Here is a 27,221-nt window from a genome sequence, read left to right on the forward strand (position 1 = left end):
TTGAACTGTGAATTTGCCAATATCCTCTCGTTCACTTCTCTCCTGAGAGATATTAACTATTCTGTTTCTTCTTTGCATTTCTGTGTTATGAGTTCCATCATCTCATTTGCTGACTTTCCTTCTATTTCAGTCACCCACAGAACTTCCTGCAGATAATCCTTAAGCCACCAGTAGCCCCCCCTTCTTCTGTATTCTTCCTTCCTCCTACTGTTTCCAACTCTCTCAGGTCTACAGTGTAATCAAACACAGTAATGCAGTGGTCACTGGCTCCTAGTGGTGCCTCATATTTTAAGTTGTCTACATGTTCTTCATTTTACCACTAGGTCATCACCTCCTCCTCTCCTCTTGTATAAACATGCATTATATAAGAGTCAACTGTATATATGGTATTAAGGGTAAAATGAGATGTTGGTTGAGAAATTCTTGAGAAACTTGAGCTTATCTGGCTATTGTGAAGTTAGCTGCATTGGAATTTGGAAAATGCCAGTTTTTCAGGTGTAAAAATAGACAGCCAAAGGGGAAGATAGTCAAATCTTAGTACAGTATTCATTAATGGGACAACTCGTTAGCATCTCATTCTAGCACATTGCTCTTGCTTGGGGCTGAGTCCATAACAATAAAGTAGTAAAAAAAATATGCATTAACAATTTGGTGATAGCAAATGAATATAATTGACTTTTTCAGACATGCCAATACCAGAGTTGTAACATGATTTGTGGCATACTATACCTTATTTCTGAAGTAGTCAAAGAGAAGCCAGGACTTAAGACTATGACACAGATGTTGCTTCGGAATTATTTATTTGATTGTAATGACGATGATGATGATGGATTAGAAGTCTTTTCGGATGCAGAAGATCTCAATGAAGTGGAAAGTACTGAAGAAGACAAGGAAAGCTACAAAAATATAGATAAGGTAAATATGCTTTTATCAAAATCATAATGTAAATCCATGTACTACTGTATCGTAATGTAAAGTTATGCTCTGTTCTTTATCCTCTCATTTATCAAAAACTACAGTAGTATTAAAGTTTCCAGAGGATTTGGTACATACTGACTCCTGTTAGAGCCCATTAACCATCTACCACTATTTGTAAAGAAGTGCTTAATCACTGAACTGCAATGCATGAAAATATGACACCCCTGTGGGGCGCCAAAAAAATTATTTAAAAAAAAATATCTTCTTGTTAACCCTTAGACCGCGCAATACATACACATGTGATTTGAAAAAAATAATTTTACATAAGTTTTTAACTTGCACAAACACTTTCCAATTTTCTTTGCATAATCATTTAGGCAAATGCTCCAACTTTGTCTAAATGATCACAGCATAACTTGAAAAACAAGAGAATCAAAATTAATTTTAAAATGGAATATTGAAAACTTCAAATTTTCAATTCATAATAACAAATATGAAATATCATTAATTGTTCATTTAATGTTCATATGATATTCATTTTCATCAAATTAGAATTTAGGTTTTCAGTATAGCTTACTGTAAAAAAAATTGTCAAAAGGACATTTGAAACATGCGGCAAATTTAGATAAAAAAAATTATAAATCCAAATGTATAAAGTTTATGAAAAATCTATTCTGCAGGGATTGTAGAACAGACAGCTCAGCACACAACAATGTGTCAAAATAGTGAGAATCGGTTAATAACTGGAATTTTAGAAGCCACTCAAAGTTGAAACTCTGGTTTCAGAGATAATTGAAGTTGAAGTTATCAACTTGAATAAAAGTAGATTTAATTTGTTAATTTAATTGTATGTTTTAATAAACATTGTTTGGCATTTGTTCTTAAATATGTGAAAGTTGTAGGTGTGTTGTGTTGAAATGTGTTGAAATGAAGTCAAGAAAAAACAAGATATATTTAGGAGATATATTTAGGGTATACTTTATTAAAGTGAAAAGCCCTAATCTGGTCCCTAATCATAAAAAAACCCTAAAGAGACAACGAAAATAGAGTTTGAAATCAGATAAAAAATCAGCCAAAAAAAATTTGAGTCAAGTTTTGGGAGTTGTGACTGATTTATGTGTTGACCAATTTCATTCTATCTTCACATAGTTAGGGAGCATATGCACTCTCCAGGATGTAAAGGTTACAACAAAATCCTCTTACTGCTATTGTTCTTCTTGGAGCATCGGACAGGTGCTTGCATCTCTTTATTACTGCATAATCCTTCAGTTCCAGTTATTAGGTGCTATTATTCTTATCAATAAAACATTCTTATTTTTCAAAAATTCGTCTAAAATCAATTTCTGAAAATATTTTTCTGAAAGTTTCATGACACTGAAGCCAATAAGTTGGAGATTTGTTTAAAAATTTTAAGTTAATTTTACATAATTCGAATATTTTTTTATATTATGCCCCCTATATTCGTGGTAATATGTGGGGTCTAAGGGTTAAACTGCGCAACACATGAATAGCTGTGGTGAGTAACTATTGCGGAATTGCGCACGACAGCTATGCGTGGGAGTACCATGCAAGATTTAAAAGTCCCACAGCTACACGGGGTTCTCATCAGCTTCCTCAGAGCTCTTGTAAAGACAAAACAAATACAAATATTTATTCAGGTAAAGTTCATACATACAAGGTGAAATACAAAAATTGATGGATTTATAGATAGAGCTAGTACATATAATGCCTAAAGCCACTATTACGCCATTTAAAGAGATGCCATTTAAAAAAAAATTGTAGGCAACATTCCCTGGTGTGAGAACCTCAGTACTTAGTGAGCCACCAAGGCTGGCGCACGCAGCACGACCTCACAGCACTGCTGTTCAGTTTGTGACCACAGCGTTGCCTAAAATTGTCAAAATAAATATGTAAGTGGTGTTATTTAGCGATGATAGTATTACAGAAGACCCTTGACTGATAAAAAAGACCAGGATTCTGATAATAGCAGGATTGTTGTGATAATTAGCACTGTGTGTATGTAGTATGATGGGATTAATAATGCTGAGGGAGGTAGCGTCTGCAGACTCTTGTGTGGCCACCTGTTATTTTCTGCACTCACCATACCAGCTCAGTGGTTTGCTATGGTGAACACAAATGTTGATACTTACTTATAACATGTACTGTATATAGTGAAATAAGAGCAAAAGAATTATGTTGGGAGGAGCCATTTTTGTGAGGGAGATGGTGTCATCTGCTGGCTGCTGTCTCTCTTGTCATGCAATTTTGTTATGGCCACTATGTTGTTTGGACACCATGCCAGCTTAGTTGTACAGTTATGGTGAATAAAACATGCAGATACTTATATATAATGTGTGTGTATATAGTGTAATAACACCACTAACAGTATAGTTGGAGTAGGAATGTTAGTGCATCTGGGCTTGAACGAGTGAGGGAGGGAGGGAAGCGTCGGCTGACTGTGTGGTGACCTCTAATTGTCTGAACTCATCATACCAGCTTAGTTGTACAGTTATGGTGAACAAAACATGTAGATACTTACATATAATGTGTGTGTGTAGTGTAAAAACAGTACAAACAGTATAGTGGGAGTAGGAATGTTGGCGAGTAAGGGAGGGTCAACTGACTGTGTTGCGACCTCAATTATTGTCTTGACTCACAATACCAGCTTGGTTAGCCAGTCCTTGTGGTTCTGTCGCTGCTCGGTGATTGCCCGCCCTTGAAGCTCAGCTGGGGTGGTTCTTATTCCTGTTTGCCCTTGGGTAGGAGGTTCACACATTTTATTATATTAATATATCACATTCTAAGGCTTGTTCTGTTTCCCAGTAGGCTTATTCTAAGCCTACCGGGGACCAGAGCCAGAACCTGGCCCCCCTCAAGAGAAGCACGAGGAGCAATGGCCTAAAGACACCCCCGTGTAATTGGAAGCAGTCTTTGTTTGCCATCTACCAGGGCAGGCACCCAGAAAGGTAGGAATTCCAAAACAAACTACTGCTGGTCAAAAATTGCAAACCGAAAGCCAAACTAGCAAACAGAACTCCCCAATCAAAAACAAGTGAACAAACATGACATCACCACAACCGCCACGCATTCGTCTGCACAATCCCCCCTCCTCCCTGGGAGGGGGACGGGGGGATCTCAGACCTCCACGCCGGCAACTTTGCTCACTTCAAGAGGCTGTTGTGATGGTGAACGGTCGATCTCTCTGGCTCCACTCTTTGCGCAGTACTGCAGTGCGGTGTTGTTGCTCTGTTTTGGTGGTGTGTGAGCCAGACGTAACACAAGAGTACTGGGGCTGCATGCACCTAGGGCTACCTTCCCTAGGTGCCCTGTAAGTACTGCCTTTGCAGTTTAGGGTTATCTTCCTTGAGACGTTCAAGAGCAGCTACCTCCGTGTGGTTCTGTCACTGCTCGTGATTGCCCACCATTGGGAGTTCAGCTGGGTAGGTTCTTACTACTGTTTGCCCTTGGGTAGGAGGTAGTTTCATCGCTGGCTGGGATGTGAGGTACTGGGCAGCAGTCTGATATATGCATAGTGACCGGTTCTGTTCACCTGGAGACGTTGTACTTTTGCAGGGTTTTACTTTTGTTTTTCTTTTGTTTTGCCTGGTGTTGCGGTAGGACCACTTGTAGGATTTTGGTGGCCCTCCACTAGGTCCCTGTGCTTGCACATGTCAGGTTGTAGATGGTAGGTGTTACACGTCTAGGTGGTGGTAGCTCTAGAATAACCGGTTAGCAGTACCTCGCCTGGGCTTTCCTTAGCAGTCAGCCTAGGGTCCACGCCTGGGCTTTCCTTAGCAGTCAGCCTAGGGTCCATGGAAACCCCCATTGGGGCTCAGTGGTCCGATGAAGGAGACTTCTGAGTTCCACCTCGCCTTGTGCGAGTTTGAAGGTTGCTCTGTCTTCTTGTCTCAGGGTGACACTCACCGTCTTTGCCTCCGCCTTGCTGCCTGTTGGGGTCAGTGACTCTTATGACCCAGAGTTCTGCAAGTGATGTTCTTTGCCTGTATTCCATTCACCCAGTTCACTGAGACCGATAATTGGGTGTAGGCAGCTTTAGCGTTGCATGCGAGGTTTAGGTTTCAGCAATGTGCGATGTTGGTTTCCTTCCATATGCCCCGCAGTTGCCCCGCTTTGATTATAATGGTAGTGAGACTCGGGCAGCTTCAAGGATTGCCCTTTCCGGATCGGCGGCGGTGGCATTTGAGCCTGTTCCTCCTGCCAGAGCTTTTGGGCCACGCCAGCGGGCCCCCTTCATCCCAGCTTTTCCAGTAGACTCTGCTTTTTCTCCAGAGACAGAAGGTTTGGAGGACGGCTCGACCCCGGGTCTTGACTTGGAGGATTCTGGGGCTTGGAAGGAGTTGACTTGGGGGTGGCTTGGGCCCCAATTGACCCTGCTTGGGTGTTGGTACCCTTGGCGCAGGGCTTGTTACAGGGGAAGAGGTTTTCCTATTCCCTTCCCTGTACGATTTTATTATGAGTACATCGCCTCCTCAGGTTCGGTTCCGAGTTTTATTGGGTTCTTCGGTTCCCTCCTTCCGGAGGTTTTTGGCTTTCCACATCTCACCGAGGAAGGTGTGGGAGGCCCTTGCGGCTTACCTCCCACGAGACCCGGATTACGCCTCGATAATGAAGCCTTTGTCTTTTGAGTTTGGCTCCTCTTTTCCTTATTGGGTGCATTACGAGGTGCCGGAGTCTTCTTGGCTGGCTGACTGCCTTTTCTTTTCGTTGGAGGCTTGGTATTCCTTCTGTTGGACCGCGCACTTGAATGGGGGAAGTTGACTACAATCGTTCAGGTTTACCTGGGGGGGGGGGGCGAGTTGGAGCACCTCAATGCATGCTTGTTCGCCCTCATCCTTCTTCATGATGTGGCCCCAGGTGTGACTTCACGTGCAAGTTCCCTCCCTTTCAGCATCCCTGGTGGCTGAGGATTTGCACGCCCGTGGGCACTTGGCTTCGGTCTTGCGCTTCTTTTCCCTGCTGGAGCTGTCTTCGGACTGGCTCGGGGTGGGTGTGGAGGAGCTGGGTTCCGGGCCAGTGTTCAGTGTGCTTGCTTCAGCAGCTCGGACGTAGGCTGCCTTGTTGAAGTTGTATGCGACATTTCTGAGGGGCGGTGTCTTTGTTCTTCGCTTCTCGTCTCGCGTGTTGACAGGCGGTGCTTGTCCATTTTTTTGAATCGTCTAGGGCCCTAGCTCTTAGAATTTCATCGCCTTTCTGAGGGGAGCCCCTACGGCTCCCTAGAGCTTATCAGGATAATGTATTTTATATTAGACCGGGACATTAGCAATGGAGTTCGGACCTATCAGGGACCACGAGCCAGAACCTGGCCCCTTCAGAGAGGTATCTGAGAGCAATGGCCCTGGAAAAAATCCTGTGGTTCGGGGTTTTCCTTATGTCATCGACCGGGGTTAGGCATCCAGAAAGATAGGCAAAATAAAACAAACCCCACATGGTAAGAAACTAACAATAAAAACCAAACAGAGAGGTAGAACTTCCTTCAATCCCAAAGAAACAAGCAAACGTAACACACTACAGTACTGCCGCGTCGCTTGTCCGTGCAGCCCTCACCTCCCGGAGAGGGGGAGGGGGGGGCCCCGAACCTCACCCCGCTGGCTACATCCACTCCAGTTCGTTAGCTAATGTCAACCGAGACAGACACTTCTCTGGCCTCGGTTTCCTACGTGGTGTTTGCCTCCATGGCGCTCACTGCTGTGTTATTGTATTGTACGGTGGCCAGGTGTTCCTCATCAGTGCCGGGGCTGCATGCGCTTAGGGGCTTCCTTCCCTTAGCGCCCTGTGAATACTGACCCTGCGTGTCAGGGTTATCTTCCCTGAGGTTCGGGACCCATTCCCTTAGGGGTTCTTGCTGCTCGGCATTTGCCTTGCCCTTGGGGCCAGCTGGAGTTTGGGGCCCTTGTTTGGCCTTGGGTAGGGACTGGTATCGTGCTGGTTGGGGCGTCAAGGTGTTGCGCGACCTGCCACCTACGCAGCGACCGGTTCCTGTTGCCTCTGGGAATGGTGTTCTTTTGCGGGGCTTTTTCTTTTCTTTTTATTTACATTTGCCTGGTGGGGGTCTGCCTAGTGTGGCTATAGTTCCACTGGTATTGTTTGTGGCCCTCTGCTAGGCCCCTGTGATTGTACACTTTGCAGGGGTTTTTAGTGTTAGACTCTAACCCTTATTAGATTTGGGTGTTAACTAGTTAGCGACACCTTGCGCAGGTGTCGCTAACTAGTTCTAGCTAACTAGAACTAGTTAGCTAGGAGTTCAGACCTACCAGGGACCAGTGCCAGAACCTGGCCCCTTCAGAGAGGTTTCAGGGAGCAATGGCCCTGGAAAACCCCCTTGTGGTTGTAATTACCTAAGTGTAATTACCTAAGTGTAGTTACAGGATGAGAGCTACGCTCGTGGTGTCCCGTCTTCCCAGCACTCTTTGTCATATAACGCTTTGAAACTACTGACGGTCTTGGCCTCCACCACCTTCTCACTTAACTTGTTCCAACCGTCTACCACTCTATTTGCGAAGGTGAATTTTCTTATATTTCTTCGGCATCTGTGTTTAGCTAGTTTAAATCTATGACCTCTTGTTCTTGAAATTCCAGGTCTCAGGAAGTCTTCCCTGTCGATTTTATCAATTCCTGTTACTATTTTGTATGTAGTGATCATATCACCTCTTTTTCTTCTGTCTTCTAGTTTTGGCATATTTAATGCTTCTAACCTCTCCTCATAGCTCTTGCCCTTCAGTTCTGGGAGCCACTTAGTAGCATGTCTTTGCACCTTTTCCAGTTTGTTGATGTGCTTCTTAAGATATGGGCACCACACAACAGCTGCATATTCTAGCTTTGGCCTAACAAAAGTCATGAACAATTTCTTTAGTATATCGCCATCCATGTATTTAAATGCAATTCTGAAGTTAGAAATCATAGCATAGGCTCCTTGCACAATATTCTTTATGTGGTCCTCAGGTGATAGTTTTCTATCTAGAACCACTCCTAGATCTCTTTCTTTATCAGAATTCTTTAAAGATTTCTCACATAATATATAGGTTGTGTGGGGTCTATGTTCTCCTATTCCACATTCCATAACATGACATTTATTAACATTAAATTCCATTTGCCAAGTGGTGCTCCATATACTTATTTTGTCCAGGTCTTTTTGAAGGGCATGACAGTCATCTAAATTTCTTATCCTTCCTATTATCTTAGCATCATCAGCAAACATGTTCATATAATTCTGTATACCAACTGGTAGATCATTTATGTACACAATAAACATCACTGGTGCAAGAACTGAACCCTGTGGTACTCCACTTGTGACATTTCTCCATTCTGATACATTGCCTCTGATTACTGCCCTCATTTTTCTATCAGTCAGAAAATTTTTCATCCATGATAGAAGCTTACCTGTCACCCCTCCAATATTTTCCAGTTTCCAGAACAACCTCTTATGTGGAACTCTGTCGAAAGCCTTTTTTAGGTCCAGATAGATGCAGTCAACCCAACCATCTCTTTCCTGTAATATCTCTGTGGCTCGATCATAGAAACTGAGTAAAATTCGATACACAGGATCTTCCAGATCGAAAACCATACTGTCTGTCTGATATTATATCATTTCTCTCTAGGTGTTCTACCCATTTAGTTTTGATTAGTTTTTCCAATACTTTCACTATTACACTTGTCAATGATACAGGTCTATAATTGAGGCTGTCTTCCCTGCTGCCACTTTTGTAGATTGGAACTATGTTAGCCTGTTTCCACCCGTCTGCTACGATTCCTGTACACAGGGATGCCTGAAAGATCAGGTGAAGTGGAATGCTGAGCTCAGATGCACATTCTCTCAGAACCCATGGTGAAACGCCATCTGGGCCAGCTGCTTTGTTCTTACCGAGCTCCTTGAGCATTTTTTCCACTTCGTCTCTAGACACCTCTATGTGTTCTATGTTGTTCTCTGGAATTCTTATTGTATCTGGTTCCCTAAAGATTTCATTTTGTACAAACACACTTTGGAACTTTTCGTTTAGTGTTTCACACATTTCCTTTTCATCTTCCGTGAATCTATTTCCCATTTTCAACCTCTGAATATTATCCTTTACCTGCAATTTGTTGTTTATGAATTTATAGAATAGACCTGGTTCTGTTTTACATTTGTCCGCAATCCCTTTTTCAAAATTTCTTTCTGCCTCTCTCCTCACTGCCGTGTAGTTGTTTCTCGCATCTTTGTATCGCTGGTATGTTTGGGGGTTCGGCCTCTTCCTGTATTGATTCCATTTTTGTGTCTTTCGGTCTCTAGCCCTCTCGCAATTTCTATTGAACCAATCCTGTTTCCTAGTTCTGCATCTCTGTTTTGGTATAAATTTTTTTGTGCCTTTATCATATATTTCACAAAACTTGACATACATCTCATTCACTTCCTTGCCTAGCATCAAGTCTGTCCAATTATACTCACTAAAAAAATTTCTAAGGTCACCATAATGTCCTCTCCTGAAGTCTGGTTTTTCAACTGCTTCAACCTCCTTATTTTCTTCCAGCTTATAACGCATTGCATACTTTATTCCCAAAAAGACATGGTCACTTTTACCCAAGGGAGGAAGGTACTGAATGTCAAATATCTCTTCCTCCTTCCTGGTAAATATCAAATCTAGCATGGAGGGAACGTCCCCTTCCCTCATCCTCGTAGCTTGTTTAACATGTTGATACAAGAATGTTTCCAGGATGAGGTCTACAAATTTACAGGTCCAAAAATCTTCTGTTTTAGCTTCATATGCTTCCCAGTCTATGGATTTCAAGTTGAAGTCACCGACTATCAACAGTCGTGATCTATCGTTATCCGCTCTCGCTATAATCTCTCTCATTATTGTTATAAGACCTTCACGTTTACTATCTAGCTCCTCCTTTGACCATGTGCTGCTTGGCGGTGGACTATATGCATTTATCATCATTAGTTTATCATCCTCATAGCAGATCTCTAGTGCTATTATGTCAACTTCTTGTGGATTGGCAGTCATTATTTCCTTCACCTTTAGGTGTTCTTTTACCAACACAGCAACGCCACCGCCTTTCCTAATTTTTCTGTCCCGTCTCCAAATTGAGTAGCCCCTTGGGAATATGACCTCATTTAAAATTACATCTTCAAGTTTTGTCTCCGTGAGTGCAACAATGTCTGGTGTCTGCAGCTGTATTACATCACTTAACTCCAGTATCTTCGATCTCACTCCATCTATGTTGGTGTATGCAATCTTCAGGAACTTGTTCCCCCTCTCCTTATTCTTCACTCCCCCTCTCTCTATTGATTTTGTTGGTTTGCCTTTATGTACCACTTTACTGGTTTGCCTACCTCTATCACTTTGTAGAAAAAAGAATTTATTTCTTCTTCATTCCTGCTCTCATTTAAATGTTTTGCCTCGGCGAGGTTCAGTTTCAGCTTCTCTCTATCTTCTTTTGAAAGATCTCGTCTTAATGACCACCCTTTCCCATCCTCATCCCTTTGCAATTTTCTAGCATTCCTTAGTACTTCTTCCATCTGTTTGGCACCGTTTAGGGTGATCCTCAAAGGTCGATCTTTCCCTTTTACGTACCTGCCTATTCTCCTGTAGTCGCACACATTCTCTCTGTTTGTAAGACCTTCCACGAGGCCAACAATTTTATCTACTACTTTAGCTTCTTCTACAGCTCTTTCTGACCTAGATGTTATCGCCTTTTCTTTGCAGCCAAAAATGATCAGGGACTTACTCCGATCAACTGTGTTTTGCACCAACTTCGGGTTAGATGCCAATTCTTCCCTCACTTCTAGCCTAATGTTTGTTTTATCTTGGTTGCTGCAGTGTTTGACTTCCTTTACTGCTTCTTCTATTTTTTCCTTCTCCTTGGCCACTTGTGCATAAGTGAGTTGCATATCTTTCTTGCACTGTTCTATTCCCTGTGTAACTTCCTCCATCTGTGCTGACAAAAGCTGTTTCTCCTGTTGAATTTCCTTGCCTAACCTATTGTAGTCATTTATGTTTAAATTTACTTTAACTTCTTTCAAAGCTATTTTTAAGAGTTTATTTTCTTCTTCCATGGCTTTGCAATTTGTTTCCAATTGATTCTTATCCTTGCGCAAGTCTTTCACTAAACCCTCAAGACATAAAACTTTGCTATTCAAATGGTCATTACTTTCTTTCAATTTACTAATTATTTCTACATGAGAGTTCACTATAGTATCTAAATTTACCAACTTGTTATGTAGACTACTAATATCAATGCTTTCTTCATTGAATTCCTCAAAATCAAGCTCTGTTTTGTTTTTCCCCTTGCCAGTGGCCATCTTGAATGTTCTTCTCTGCACTGTAAACACTAGGGCAACTTTTTCTCATCCGATTTTTCACTTCCCTTAGCACTTTCCTGTTATCTCACCTATTTTTCAAGAGCACTATACCTTTATGTTCTCTGGGACACCACTCACTACCATCAACCTGTACTACAATACTTAGGATTGTTGAAATATGCTGGAGCTCCTCTGCTGCAAGTGTTGACCCTAGGGGTGTCACCTTTTGAATGTCTTTTGAAAACCTTTTTTGTGGTTTTCCTTATCTGCCATCGACCGGGGTCAGGCACCCAGAAAGGTAGGCATAACAAAACAAACCCCACGTGGTAAAAACTAAAACAAAAAAATGGAACAGAGAGGTAGAAACTCCCTACAATCCCAAGGAAACAAGCAAACAAGCAAACATCACACTTTACTGCCGCGCCGATCGTCCGCACAGCCCTCCACACCCCGAGAGGGGGAGGGGGGAGCCACGGACCTACCACGCCGGCTGCCTAGCTTCAGTTCGTAAGCTAATGTCGACTGGGATAAACGCTTCTCTGGCCTCAGTTTCCTAGGCGATGTTTGCCTTGTATGGTGTTCACTGCTGCCGAGTGTTGTGTTGTGTGGTGGCCAGGAGTACTTCATCAATGCCGGGGTTGCATGCACCTAGGGGATTCCTTCCCTAAGCGCCCTATGAGTACTGCCCCTGTGTAACAGGGTTATCTTCCCTGGGGTGTTCGGGAACCATTCCCGTAGAGGTTCTTGCTGCTCGGCATTTGCCTCGCCCTTGGGGCCAGCTGGGGCTTGGGGCCCTTGTTTGGCCCTGGGTAGGGATTGGTATTGTGCTGGTTAGGGCGTCAAGGTGTTGTGCGACCTGCTACCTAAGCGGCGACTGGTTCCTGTTGCCTCTGGAGACGGTGTACTTTTGCGGGGTTTTTCTTTTGTTTTTGTTTTCATTTGCCTGGTGGGGGTCTGCCTCGTGTGGCTATAGTTCCACTGGTTGTGTTTGGGGGTCCTCTGCTAGGCCCCTGTGATTGTACACATCGTAGGGGTTTTCAGTGTTATCCTCTACAACCCCATGTTATTTTTGGGTGTTTAACCGGTTAGCAACACCTTGCCCGGGCATCCCGTAGTTGTTACCCCTACGGGCCCTGGAAACCTGTCGTGGCTCGGTGGACCATTGTATGTGTCTTCCGGGTCCCAACCAGTCTTGTACGGGATCGTTGGTTGCTGTGCCCTTGTCTCAGGGTGACAGTCGCCACTTTTACCTCCGTCATGTTGCCTGTTGAGTCACTGACACCTTGACCCGGAATCTTGCGAGAGGGATTCTCTGCTTGTTTTCCAGTACTCTCCTGATGTTATTACTGTTCAGAGTACAGGCGGCATCCATGTTGCAAGCTAGGTTAGGTTACTGCAACACGCTAGGTTGGTTTCCCACTTGGATACCCCGACGCCGCCCCGTTTTGGTTTGGTGCTGTTCACCCCTTTCCCTCCCTGTTCCCGGCTCCGGACTGTGCGGATTTCGGGGTCGGGGCGGGGTTTAGTTGGGGCCAAGACTCAGGCGGTTTTCGGGGGCTGCCCCGTTCGGGTTGGGGGACAGAGGTTTTCGAGCCTGTTCCTCCTGCCAAGGCTTCTGGGTCTTACCAGCGGCTCTTTCTGGCTGCCTTTCCCATGGACTCTTCCTTTTCTTGAAGGGCGGAGGGCTTGGAGGACGGCTCTGCCCCAGGCTTCTGTTGCAGGTTCCCGGGGCTGTGGGGGATGCCTGCTAGCAGTTCTGGGGCGGTTTGCCCCTGCCTGGGTTTTCTGCTTTTGAGCGGAGTTTTTCGCCGATAGAATCTGCTTGCTTCCCACTTTTGCTGGCGTGTTTTCGTATCTTTAGTGTCGGTCACAACCCTCTGTTCTGGTGGCCATTTTCTTTTGCCGGTTTCCTGGAGTGGCCACCAGGGCGGCATTGCGGTTTGTTTACATGCTCCTGGCTGTTCGAGCAAGCTTCTGGGGCAAATTTTCACCTTTTTTCAGGGGTTTTATTCTCCTGTTGTCGTTTCTTTGCTTTTCTGGTGTTTTCAGCCCGTTCCTGTTCCTCTGGGAACGTTTGAGTGTTGCTTTTACACTGGGTTTTCCATTTGTCTGTTTTGGGTCTGGGCCCTTGGGTTTGGGCTCAGTGTCCTAGCTGTTATGCTTGCTCCCACACCTTGTCCCTTGGTTTTTGGTCTGTTTTGACCGTTTCCCTGGGGGTTCTGTCTGGGGGCTGTGCTTTGCCTTTCTGTGGTGTATCTCCGGCGGCAAATGTGGTGGTTTGGGCTCCCCCTGGTTCGATTCTGGGTTCTTTTGGGTTCTTTGGTTTCGTTCCGGAGGTTTCGTCCTCTTGGGGCCCCCTTTGTGGGATCAGGGGGCTTTGTTTCCTCGTGTGTGACTCGGTTCTGCCTTCTGGAGTTCCGGGGTCTTCCTGGCTTGCAGACTGATGTTTTGGGTTTTGGCACGTGTTGTGGTTGTGCTGGGACTTTGGGGTTTTGTTGTCGAGGTGGGCCTTTTGATGCAGTTTTGTGCCTTCTTCTCCTGGCCTGTGTGGTGCTCTCTGCCCACTGGTCGGCGGCTTGTAATTTTCTTTTCACGTGTATGTGTGTGTACACATGTACATGTGTACACTGTGTGTGTGCACATGTCTATATGCATACACACGGGTGTGTAACATACCTTGTATATATGTGTATATATGTGTGTGTACTTTTTTTTCGGAAGGGGCTATGTTCCCTTCTCTGTTGACGAGGCGCTGGGGGAGCAGCTTGCTCTGTTGACTCGCATGGTCCCGCAGTTAGTGGGCGCTTTTGGTTGTCTTCCGGCCTCTGGTGGCGGCGGTGGATGGCTTCTCCCCCTTTGGGGGGTTCAGGGCTGGCGGGATGGGCTTCTTCCCCTGCGCTTCGTCATGTCATCATAGTGGGTGCGTTAGACGTGGTCGATCTGCCCCATCCTTCTGGGGTTCCCGTTTGCTCTTTGCAGACATGGGCCTGTCGAATCTGCGGTTCTTCTGAACTACTTCAGTCTGCGCTCTGGATTCAATGCCCTCATTGGAGGACTGTTGTTTCCTGTCCGGCTTCTGTTGGGCCTGGGTGCCTGGATGGTGGCCATGGACCTCCAGGTCATTTCTTGGCACGTTCCTCTCCAGTTTTCCGGGACTGGCACAGTTGGTGGTGGGGCTTCAGGCTTGCCACTTTTGTTGCCTACCCTATTTTGTAATTTGCACTTGGTGTATTTTTGCATCTTTACCGGATCTTGGTGCCCTGTTTGAGTCTGCTTGGGTTTCGGTGTCTAGCCTACCTTGTTGACTGGCTGGTGTGAGCTCCCAGTCGGTCCGCTTGTCTGCTCGCCAGGGGTGTGGTTCTTTCCAGATCACCAGGTTTGGTTTCCTGGTGATCTGGAGGCCATTCCATCTATTTCCGTCCCGGGTTTTGACCTGGCTGGGCGTTGTTAAGGGCTCTTGGGCCGCTCCTTGTCTTTCCCTCCAGAAGTGTTGCTACGGCTGTGGTCCCGCCCTCGGCTGTTCATGAGGGGGTCCCGGGTTGCTCAGCAGGTGCTCGAGCAGTTGTGCAGGAGTCTGAACTTCAACGTGCTGGTCTGCCTGAGGGGTCGGGTTTGGCTTCGGCGTCTGTTTGGTTCCTTCGGAGACTCCCCTTCCGCCTCTCTTGCAATCGTTGGGTTTGTTCCTCCGGGGATCTTGTGTTGGTGCTGCGTCACCAGTTTCCTCTTTGGGGTTTTCGGAGTTCTGTGCCTTGGCACCTTCCCGAGCCTTCGCTCGATGTGTTCACGGACGGGTCATCACTCGGCTGGGGCTTTGTGACCAGTGCTCACCAGGTCGGCCGGGGATGTTGGGGTCTGTGCATCCGTCGAGCTCACAGCACGGTTCGGGAGTTCGTGGCTGTCTGGTCTGTCTGGTTTGCGCTTCGGAGAGTTTGGGTCACTCGGTGCTCTACCATTCAGCCCCATTTGGACTGTTCTCTGGCGGTTCTTTGTCGGAACTACAGAGTTTCTCTTAGGTGTTGACCTATGGGGTTGGTTCCTCAGAGTGGCTCGTTTGCTGGATTCTCGGGGTTTGGCTAACCGTGAGGCTCATGTCTGGGGGTGTGTCCTGCATCCTGGCGGACAGCTGTCTCAGTTTATTCCTCTGTTCACGGATTAGCAGTTGGCGCCGACTCGTTTTGTTGGCTCTGCCGGACGTATGGTCCATGGACATCTTCGAGTCGGCGTGGTCTAGGCGTCGCCCATTTTATGTGGTGGCCTTACCCGCCTGCAAGGTGTTCACGGTGGATGCTTTTCGGCAGGACTGGTCGAGGTGGGGGTACCTGTTTCTCTACTCCCGGTCCAGCTGTTATCTCGGGTTCTGGCTCAGTTGCAGCCCATTCCCACGAGAGCAGTCCTTATGGTTCCTTGGTGGCCAGCCCAGTTTTATTTTCAGACGCTGCTTGATGGGTGTCCGAACTCGGGGCATTTTCCCGCGGCTCCGCCTCTTTCGGCAGATCAGATCGGTCCTGTTCGTGACTGGTTTGGCCTTCTCCTCGGCTCTTCGTGTCTGGTATTTTGACGCGGGGTATCACCATCTCTGTGGTTATCAGGTGGCTTTGTTGACGGTGTCCCACCTGCGAGCTTCGTCTCGGTGACAGTATGACGTTCCTGGTGTTTCTATGCACATTTTCTTGCTCTTCAAAGGTTGTCTTCTCTTTCGCATCAGGTTGTCTTGTCCTTTCTTGGGTTTTCAGGACTACAGTTTTTTTATGTTTCCTACTGTCGCCTTGTTTTGTAATTACCTAATTACCTAAGTGTAGTTACCTAAGGTAATTAGGTAATTACAAAACGAGGCGACAGTAGGAAACATAAAATAACTGTAGTCCTGAAAAACCCAGCGCCGCAGGTTGTGCGGCGCTGGCAGAGCAGCTCTGGCTTGCGCTCGGGGTTAACGTCACATCTGCCTCGTTTCATACTCTTTCTCGTGTTTTGTTTCACCTCCGGCCTGTTCATGCGTCGCCTGAGCCGTCATGGTCCTTGATCAGGGTGCCTTCTTATCTTCTCCTCAGTTTGTGGTAGCCCCTTCGGTTCAGGTTTCTGCTCTTTGGTACTGGTGGTAGGTTTGTACATTTGCAGTTTTTCTCCGTCCATCTGGCGTCGGTCGAGACGGCTGTTTACCGGGGGGGTTCTTGGGTTATTGATGCTTGATTGGTTTGGCCGGGGGTGCGTCCTGTGTTGTCCGGTTGCGATTTTTGCCGTTACCAGCGTACCGTGTCTGGGGATGCGCTTTGGTTTGATCCGGTTCCCCTCGTTCCCTGTTTTCAGGGCTCGGGTCTCCCAGGTCGTCCGCAGAGTTTTTCAGTCGTCCAGCCTGCGGTCTGTCCTTGAGCCCATGCTGTTCGGACGTTTGCAGCTTTTGCTGCTGTGTTTGTGACACCTAGGGCTCATTTTGGGCGCAGGGATTTGAGGGTCACGCAGGTTCTTGGCCGCCCATTCTTTATGCACATCTGCTCCTGTGTGTTCTTGTTGCCTTGGGTCGCAGGTTGCAACCTGTTGTCTCGGCTTCGCGTTGCGGAGTTTGTGGTGGCCACCTCACGGGTTAGCCCTTTCTTTTCCTTCTCTTTGGGTATGAAGCTCCAGGGAGCCGTAGGGGCTCCCCACAGAAAACCAGCGTTGAGTGTAATGAAACGCCATTTTCTGGGTGAGCCCCGGAGGCTCGCTGGCAACCCTTTCGGGGTTGCCAACCGGTCGGCGTTTTTTTCGCGTTGGTTGACGGCTAGCTTCCGAACTAAAGCTAGGCAGCCAGCACGGTAGGTCTGGGTCTCCCCCCTCCCCCTCTCAGGGCGGGGAGGGCTGTGTGGATGATCGGCGCTTCAGTAAAGTGTGATGTTTGCTTGCTTGCTTGTTTCCTTGGGATTGTAGGGAGTTTCTACCTCTGTTCGTTTTTTTGTTTTAGTTTTTTACCATGTGGGGTTTGTTTTGTTATGCCTACCTTTCTGGGTGCCTGACCCCGGTCGATGGCAGATAAGGAAAACCCCAACCACAAGGGTGTTTTCCAGGGCCATTGCTCCCTGAAACCTCTCTGAAGGGGCCAGGTTCTGGCGCTGGTCCCTGGAAGGTCTGAACTCCTTAGCTAATGTCCCGGTCTAATATAACATACATTAGCCCAATAAGCTCCAGGGAACCTCCGGGGCTCACACAGAAAATGGCGGTGCATGAACAGGCCGGAGGTGAAACAAAGCACGAGAAAGCTCACGGAATAGGGCAGATGTGACGTTCATCCCGAATGCAAGCTGGAACGGCTCTGCCAGTGCCGCACGATATGAGGTGACAGTAATAAGCATCAAAGGATGGTCCTCAAAAAACAAAGAAAGAAAGGACATGACAACCCAATCCGAAAGAGAAGACAACCTATGAAGAGCAAGAAAATGGTGAAAAGAATGCCAGGAAACATCATACGGCTGCAGAGACAAAGCTCGCAGGTGGCACACCATTAACGAAGCCACCTGATCACCATAGAGATGGTGATATACCCACGTCAAACCAGGACCAGATGCGAAGAGCATTGGAGAAGGCCGAATCAGCCACGTACCGGACAGGTCCGACCTTGCGAAAGAGGCGTAGCCGCGGAAAAAGCCCCGGTTTCGGACACCGAGCAAGCAGCGCCTGAAACCAAGGCACGGCCAGCCACCAAGGGGCCACGAGGAATACTAATAAAAAGTCCCGTTTCAGGCTAATATAAAATGTCTAATGTATGCAGTGTCTAATATAAAATGCATAAGCCCAATAAGCTCCAGGGAGCCTCCGGGCTCACCCAGAAAATGGTATTTCAAGCTGTAGATAATGTAACGAATATTAACACGAACTTGGAAGACTTTGAAAGAGAAATTGACAATATGCCCATGCACTCAGCTCCTGGGCCTGACTCATGTAATTCAATATTCATTAAGAAATGTAAAGTACCAATAGCGCGAGCACTCAGCGTAATATGGAGAAAGAGCCTGGATACAGGGGAGATACCAGCAGCACTTAAATCTGCAGATATAGCTCGTTTGCACAAGGGGGGGGGGATTAAAGCCTTGGCAAAAAATTATAGGACAATTGCGCTAACATCATATACAATAAAAGTTTTTGAAAGAGTGATTAGGAATCAAATTTCTAGTTTATGGAAAATAATGAGCTACACAATCCAGAACAACATGGATTTAAAGTGGGCAGATCCTGTCTGTCACAGTTACTCAACCACTACGACAAAATCGCAGAAGCTCTAGAAGAAAAGCAAAATGCAGATGTTGTATACACAGACTTTGCAAAGGCATTCGACAAATGTGACCATGGGGTGATAGCACACAAAATGAGGTCAATGGAAATAACTGGTAAAGTAGGACCCTGGATACTCAATTTCCTGTCGAACAGAACACAAAGAGTAACAGTCAATCAAATAAAATCGAGTCCAAGCGCAGTTAAAAGCTCTGTACTTCAAGGTACAGTCCTTGCACCACTGCTGTTCCTTATTCTCATATCAGATATAGACAAAATTACACGTCACAGCTTCGTGTCATCCTCTGCAAATGACACAAAAATCAGCATGAAAATTACTTCTGCTGAAGACATTAAAAAATTACTAGCAGATATCAACAAAGTTTTCAATTGGGCAGCAGAAAATAATATAATGTTTAACAGTGATAAATTTCAGGTACTCAGGTATGACAAAAATGAGGATCTGAAACATAATACAGGGTACAAAACACAATCGAATCTGCCCATACTAGGAAAACAGCATGTAAAGGATTTGGGAATAATGATGTCCGACGATCTAACGTTATGGGAGCATAACCAAGCAAATATGGCGTCAGCCAGAAAAATGATAGGATGGATTACGAGAACTTTCAAATCCAGGGATCCCATCACAATGGTTGTACTCTTAAAGTCACTTGTGTTGTCCCGTCTCGAGTACTGCTCAGTACTCACTTCCCCCTTCAGAACAGGAGAGATTGCTGAAATAGAGGGAATACAGAGAACATATATGGCAAGCATAGACGAGATAAAACGCCTAAATTATTGGGATCGTCTCAAAGCTCTCCAAATGTTCTCTCTAGAAAGGAGACGAGAGAGATTCCAAATAATATATACATGGAAAATACTGGAGGGCCAGGTCCCAAATCTACACAGTAAAATAACAACGTACTGGAGTGAACGATATGGAAGAAAATGCAGGATTGAACCATTGAAGAGCAGAGGTGCCATAGGCACAATCAGAGAACACTGTATAAACATCAGAGGTCCACGGTTGTTCAACGTCCACCCAGCGACTATTAAGAAATATTGCCGGAACAAGCTTGGACATCTTCAAGAGAAAACTGGACGGTTTTCTAAGAGAAGTTCCAGATCAGCCGGGCTGTGGTGGATATGTGGACCTGCAGGCCGCTCCAAGCAACAGCCTGGTGGACCAAACTCTAACAAGTCGAATCTGGCCTCGGGCCGGGCTTGGGGAGTAGAAGAACTCCCAGAACCCCATCAAGCAGGTTTCTGGGTGGTATCCCCTCCTAGGCCCCCGTGAGTGGACATGTACAGGGGGTTCAGCTTTTAGCAGTTTTGATTCATAGACTTTGGTGTCGGTTCGCAGTACCCTTCCTGTGCTTACCCTTAGCGATATCAGTCTAAGGGCTCTGGGGAAACCCCCTGTGGGCACAAAGTGGTTGATGGATGCAACCCCCTGGGTTCCCTCTTGCCTTGTGCGAGTTTGAGGGTTGCCCTGTTCCCTTGTCTCAGGGATGACTCTCACTGTTTTCTGAGGGGAGCCCCCTATGGCTCCCCAGAGCTTACTAGGCTGATAGGCTAATGTCAGACTTTGGCATCAGTCATGTGTATGGAGCTCTTTGGCCCTACCGGGGACCACGAGCCAGAACCTGGCCCCCTCTAGAGAGGCATGGGGAGCAATGGCCTATAGAAATCCCCGTGTGGTTGCCCCGTGAAACCCCGTGTGATGAAATCCCCCGGCCGGCCGGCCAAGCGGACAGCACGCTGGACATGTGATCCTGTGGTCCCGGGTTCGATGCCGGGCGCCGGCAAGAAACGATGGGCAGAGTTTCTTTCATCCTATGCCCCTGTTACCTAGCAGTAAATAGGTACCTGGGAGTTAGTCAGCTGTCACGGGCTGCTTCCTGGGGGTGGAGGCCTGGTCAAGGACCAGGCCGCAGGGACATTAAAAAAAAGCCCCGAATTCAACTCAAGATAACTCAAGATAATGCCTCCAATATTCTACACATCTCGCTATGACTAGCTACAAAACTGATGTTATCACATTTGTCACAAAATCCCTAATATGAATCCAATTTAACAGGGTTATATTGTGAAATAATATAAGATAGTTTCATGATGCGTAGATGTAGGAAACAATGGCTGGGTGCTGTGTCTGTACCTCATGGTGGGAATATCATAACTGGCATTGTATTCACTGATATCTGAACGTTGTACATAGTCTTATCACAATCAGGATCATCTATGACACTGTCAAAGCAAAATAATTACAGTTACCTATTTTATTCATCACTGCTAAGCAGTGCTGTGTGCTGCGGCTGCATACACCAGCCTTGGTTGCTTTCTCAGTACTAAGGCTCTCACAACCAGCACAGATGCTGATGATTTTATTTGCAAGATGGAGTCCTGAGGCATGGGAAGTGAGCCCCTTGTACCTGCAGGAGCTTTGAATTGCTCCCTATTCCTAAATATGGGGTCTGTGCACCCCTGATTTGGCACCTTAAGGCGCTCTGCACAGTTCAATGGTTAATGTTCATGGGAACTATTCCTTCCTGCCCCCCATCGCAAATCCGTATCCTGATCTATTCCAAGTGTTATGTAGTTGTAATGGCTTGGTATGTAAGTTGTAATTCTCCTGATAGTTCCCTTCCCTTCATGTGCTCTCTCCTGCATGGCTTCCAAGATATTTTATTTGGATGCTCTTCGAGACAAGAGCAATAAAGGTCCCAGTGAATATCATGGGTCATGATAATTAGAACAGGTTGATATTCTGCAACAGTTGCAACAGAGATCTTTTTCTCATGATGGTGCTATAGAACAACTAAAGAAAAACTCTGTCCAATCCAGAATGACTACAGAAGGTTCATTCATGAACACTCAAGGTGTTTCCAAGCCCTACTTGCACCACAAGGACCATCATTTTCCCCCCTCCTTTTCCCTTGTAAAGAGACCCAGTTAGCAAACTTCCGGCACTAAACTCGTCACAGAATGGCATTGAGGGCCAGGCTCTGGTGAGCCTCGTGCAAAACTGGGGCCCAACCTTGACCTGGAAAATGTGACAAAGGGAAACACAAGTAACGACCGAAGCCTAGAAGCTGAACACCCACAGCGTGCCCCCCAGAAAGAAACATTTGTAATTTGTTTGAAGTTGATGTAGTAACCAAGGTACCCAGGTAGGTAGCTCAGGAAGACTATGAGAGACACAGCAGAAAGAGGCTGGGTCCCTTCGCTATTGTTTTTATCTCTAACCTTCTCACTTGCCTACTCTTGTCAACCAAACCCCTTTTCAGTACCTTCCTCACATAAGAGAAAACATTTCAATTATAGATAAAGATCTGCGGAGATACTTTAGACAATAATATTTGTATCTTTGATTCCTCAAGCAAGATACATCTGATGCATACTGTTGCTATGATCTCATAGCAACTTGGATTCATATTTGGATTCATTCTGTTTATGTTCAACTGAACTTAAACAAAAAAAATTAAATATTTTATTCATGTACATGTTTAAGTATTCAACCTTTACTTAATATTTTCTTTTCAGGTATTGACAGTTACAGAAAAACGTAACGATGACGGGTATATAAGTGTATCGGGTCAAGAGAATGCAGCCAAATCCAATCTCGTGAAACCTTCTGCACTTTCATCATGGGTTCATAGTTTGAATACTGGACCAACTACAAGTAACAGTGCAGTCTATGATCCCTACCATCGAAACCCTTTGTATTGTGGTGCTGAATACAGTCCTCTATGGGAACTTGCTTATCTTCAGGTTAGTAATTAGAGCTGACAGTTTAAAATGAAAATTGATGTGCTCCTCAGGGAGGGACCCCTTCATCATCCCCCCATAGTTATAGCATTAGAGCTCCTTTAGCCTTGGGAAACCACACTACACCTCAGAGACCCACATGACTACTGGAAGCCCACGCCAGAATTTGGCTCTCTACTAGGCAAGAAAAGCTTGAGGATCAATCATCCCAAAACTGAAAAACCCCTCAAAAAGTATAAGCTTTTCAAACCAACAATTGTTTGAAGGAAATTAGGACAGTATCCCTTAAGGAAATAAAACAAAGAATTCTTGACATGGAGTAAACACCATGGCTGAGATGTACCCAGCCATCACTAGACAACAGCCCAGTAACTGTTGGCTAATTTGGTGCTTCGGTTAAGCCTTGCAATTGTTTGCACTGTTTCATGTATTTTATGGATGCTTTCTCAGTGTGAATGATCAAAATGAATCCTTAGCTCTCTGTGCCTCTGTGAGAGCCAGATTGTGGCTCTGGAAGGCTAGTAGGACTCCTATGGCTGATGTGACTCATTTTTGGAAGCTATCTCAGTGAAATAGCTTGAAGGAGCCACTGGAACTCAATTAGAAAGAGGTCTTTCATTACATTCAAAGCTTTTCTGTGGGAGCCCCTACGGCTCCCTGGAGCTTATCGGGCTAATGTATGTTATGTTAGACCGGGACATTAGCTATGGAGTTCAGACCTACCAGGGACCAGTGCTAGAACCTTGCCCCTTCAGAGAGGTTTCAGGGAGCAATGGCCCTGGAAAACCCCATTATGGTTGGGGGTTTTCCTTATCTGCCATCGACCGGGGTCAGGCACCCAGAAAGGTAGGCGTATCAAAACAAACCCCACATGGTAAGAAACTACAACAAAAACCCGAACAGAGAGGTAGAAAACTCCCTACAATCCCAAGGAAACAATCAGTCAATTTACTGCTGCGCCGGCTGCCTTCAGTTCGTAAGCTAGTGTTAACCGGGATAGACGCTTCTCTGGCCTCAAATTCCTGGGCAGCGTTTGCCTCGTGTGGCGTTCTCTGCTGTCTTTGTGTGGTGTGCGGTGGCCAGGAGTACTTCATCAGTGCCGGGGCTGCATGCACTTAGGGGCTTCCTTCCCTAGGCGCCCTGTGAGTACTTCCCCTGCTTGTCAGGGTTATCATCCATGGGGCGTTCGGGAACCGCTCCTGTAGGGGTTCTTCCTGCTTAGCATTTGCTTCGCCCTTGGGGCCAGCTGGGGCTTGGGGTCCTTGTTTGGCCTTGGGTAGGGAGTGGTATTGTGCTGGTTAGGGCGTCAAGGTGTTGCGTGGCCTGCCACCTAAGCGGCGACCGGTTTCTGTTGCCTCTGGGGACGGTGTACTTTTGCGGGGTTTTTCTTTTTTGTTTTTGTTTGGTGGAGGTTCTGCCTCATGGGTCTATAGTCCCCCTGATATTGTTTTGGTGGTTCTCTGCTAGTGACCTCCGTGCTTGTACACGTCCCAGGGGTTTTCAGTGTTATCATCTACCCCTTGTTTTGTTTGGGTTTCTTAAGCAGTTAGCAACACCTTGCCCGGGCTTCCCGTAGTTGTTAACCTAAGGGCCCTGGAAACCCCTGTTGGGGTTTGGTGGACCCATGGATGCGTCTCCCGAGTTCCAGCCTGCCTTGTGCGGGTTTGAAGGTTGCAGTGTGCCCTTGTCTCAGGGTGACAGTCACCTGTTTTGCCTTCGTCATGCTGCCTGTTGGGTCAATGACACCTTTGACCCAGAGTCTTGCGAGTCATGTTCTCAGCTTGTGCTCCAGTTTTACTCTGAGGATTTTCCTGTTAAGGTACAGGCAGCATCAGCGTTGCATGTTAGGTTTAGGTTATTGCAACGCGCTAGGTTGGTTTCCCACCCGGATGCCCTGAGGCTGCCCCGTTTTGGTTTTAGGGACCCTGACTTGGGAGTGTTAATCGCTTTGGCTTTGGCTCCTGCCATGCCCCTGGTCCTTCCCCTGTGGTTATTCCTGCATCTTCCCCCATGTGTCTGGCTCCAAAATGTCTGAGGGCTTCGGCCTCGGCACAGGGTTTAGTTGATGAGACTCGGGCTGCCTCGGGGGCTGCCCCATCCGGGTCAGGGATGGAGGCATTTGAGCCGGTTCCTCCTGCCGAGGCTTCTGGGTCCCGCCAGCAGACCCCCTTCTTGTCTGCCTTTCCCTTGGACTCTGCCCTTTCTTCAGGGGTAGAGGGTTTGGAGGACGGCTCTGCCCCGGGTAGACAGCCCAGCCTGGGTTTCCGGTACTATTGGCTCGGTGCCCGAACCCGGGACATTTCCCGCGGCTCCACCTCTTTTCAGCAGGTCGGCCCAGTCCAGTACGGGGCTGGTTTGACCTCCTCTGCTCTTCGTGTCTGGTCTTTTTGACGCGGGTGTATCACCATTTCTATGTTGATCAGGTGACTTCGTTGATGGTGTCCCACCTGAGAGCTTCGTCTTGGCGACAGTATGAAGTTTCCTGGCGTTCTTTTCACCATTTTCTGGCTCTTCATAGGTTGTCTTTTCTTTCGGATCGGGTTCTTTTGTCCTTTCTTGGCTTTTTCAGGACCGTCATTTGATGATTTGATACTATCGCCTCGTATCGTAATTATCTAAGTATAATTACCTAAGTGTAGTTACAGGATGAAAGCTACGCGTGTGGTGTCCCATTTTCCCAGCACTCTTTGTCATATAACGCTTTAAAACTACTGACGGTCTTGGCCTCCACCACCACCTTCTCACCTAACTTGTTCCAACTGTCTACCACTCTTTTTGCGAAAGTGAATTTTCTTATATTTCTTCGGCATCTGTGTTTAGCTAGTTTAAATCTATGACCTCTTCTTCTTGAAGTGCCTGGTCTCAGGAAATCTTCCCTGTCGATTTTATCAATTCCTGTTACTATTTTGTACGTAGTGATCATATCACCTCTTTTTCTTCTGTCTTCTAGTTTTGGCATATTTAATGTCACTAACCTCTCCTCGTAGCTCTTGCCCTTCAGTTCTGGGAGCCACTTAGTAGCATGTCTTTGCACCTTTTCCAGTTTGTTGAAGTGCTTCTTAAGATATGGACACCACACAACTGCTGCATATTCTAGCTTTGGCCTAACAAAAGTCACGAACAATTTCTTTAGTATATCGCCATCCATGTATTTAAAAGTAATTCTGAAGTTAGAAAGCGTGGCATAGGCTCCTCGCACAATATTCTTTATGTGGTCCTCAGGTGATAGTTTTCTATCTAGAACCACCCCCTAGATCTCTTACTTTACCAGAATTCTTTAAAGATTTCTCACATAATATATAGGTTGTGTGGGGTCTATGTTCTCCTATTCCACATTCCATAACATGGTATTTATTAACATTAAATTCCATTTGCCAAGTGGTGCTCCATATACTTATTTTGTCCAGGCCTTCTTAAAGGGCATGACAATCATCTAAATTTCTTATCCTTCCTATTATCTTAGCATCATCAGCAAACATGTTCATATAATTCTGTATACCAACTGGTAGATCATTTATGTAGACAATAAACTTCACTGGTGCAAGAATTGAACCGTGTGGTACTCCACTTGTGACATTTCTCCAGTCCGATATATTGCCTCTGATTACTGCCCTCATTTTTCTATCAGTCAGAAAATTTTTCGTCCATGTTAGAAGCTTACCTGTCACCCCTACAATATTTTCCAGTTTCCAGAACAACCTCTTATGTGGAACTCTGTCGAAAGCCTTTTTTAGGTCCAGATAGTTGCAGTCAACCCAACCATCTCTTTCCTGTAATATCTCTGTGGCTCGATCATAGAAACCGAGTAAATTCGATACACAGGATCTTCCAGATCGAAAACCATACTATCTGTCTGATATTATATCATTTCTCTCTAGGTGTTCTACCCATTTAGTTTTAATTTTTTCCAATATTTTGACTATTACACTTGTCAATGATACAGGTCTATAATTAAGGGGGTCTTCCCTGCTTCCACTTTTGTAGACTGGAACTATGCTAGCCTTTTTCCACACATCAGCTACAACTCCTGTAAACAGAGATGCCTGAAAAATCAGTTGAAGTGGAATGCTTAGCTCAGGTGCACATTCTCTCAGAACCCATGGTGAGACTCCATCTGGACCAGCTGCTTTGTGCTTACTTAGCTCCTTGAGCATTTTTTCCACTTCGTCTCTAGACACCTCTATGTGCTCTATGATGTTCTCTGGAATTCTTATTTTGTCTGGTTCCCTGAAGATTTAATTTTGTACAAACACACTTTGGAACTTTTCATTTAATGTTTTGTGCGGTGCTGGTGGAGCTGCTCAAGCTAGCTTTCGGGGTGGACGTCACATCCGCCCCGTTTCGTAAGCTTTCCTGTGCTATGTTTTGCCTCCGGCCTGCTGATGCGCCCCCTGAGCCGTCCTGGTCCTTGGACAGGGTGCTCTCGTATCTTTCCTCTCCTCGGTTTGTGGTGGCCCCTTCGGTTCCGGATTGTTTTTTTAATTCTTTGTTTTTGTTGGCATTGGCCTCTGGGGGCCGGGTAGAGGAGCTTCATGCTCTCCTCCGGCGCAGGGGTTTCTGCTCTTTTGGTCCTGGGGGTAGGTTTGTCCGTTTGCAGCCTTCTCCATCTTTTCTGGCGAAGAACGAGACAGCTGCATTCCGGAGGGGTCCGTAGGTCATTGATGCTTGGTTGGTTCGGCCGGGGGTGCATCATGTGTTGTCCAGTTGCAGCTCTTCGCCGTTACCTGCGCGCTTCAGCCGGAGTGGCTGGGGATGCGCTTTGGGTTGATCCGGTTTCCCTCGTTCCCTGTTCCAGGGCTCGGGTCTCCCAGGTTGTCCGCAGGGTTATTAAGTCTAGCCAGCCTGCGGTCTATCCTCGCGCCCATGACGTTCGGAAGTTTGCAGCTTTGGCTGCCGTGTTTAGTAACATGTCTTGGGCACATATTCGGGTTCGTGGATTTTGGAAGTCGAACAGGGTCCTGGCCGCCCGTTATTTGGTGAACGTCCCTGCTCCTCG

General features: G+C 46.3%; 1 protein-coding gene across 1 annotated transcript in view; it reads left to right on the top strand.

Annotated features, from left to right (window-relative positions):
* Window positions 1-27,221, top strand: part of LOC123761793 (Nucleolar complex protein 1) — a 253,815-nt gene that overhangs the window by 142,307 nt on the left and 84,287 nt on the right. The window contains exons 11-12 of the mRNA XM_069330489.1: window positions 685-915; window positions 22,001-22,228. Coding sequence (XP_069186590.1) covers window positions 685-915; window positions 22,001-22,228 — 459 coding nt within the window. The remainder of the gene's footprint in view (window positions 1-684; window positions 916-22,000; window positions 22,229-27,221) is intronic.

The sequence above is a fragment of the Procambarus clarkii genome, chromosome 24 (assembly GCF_040958095.1).
Source record: "Procambarus clarkii isolate CNS0578487 chromosome 24, FALCON_Pclarkii_2.0, whole genome shotgun sequence".
Lineage (NCBI taxonomy): Eukaryota > Metazoa > Arthropoda > Malacostraca > Decapoda > Cambaridae > Procambarus > Procambarus clarkii.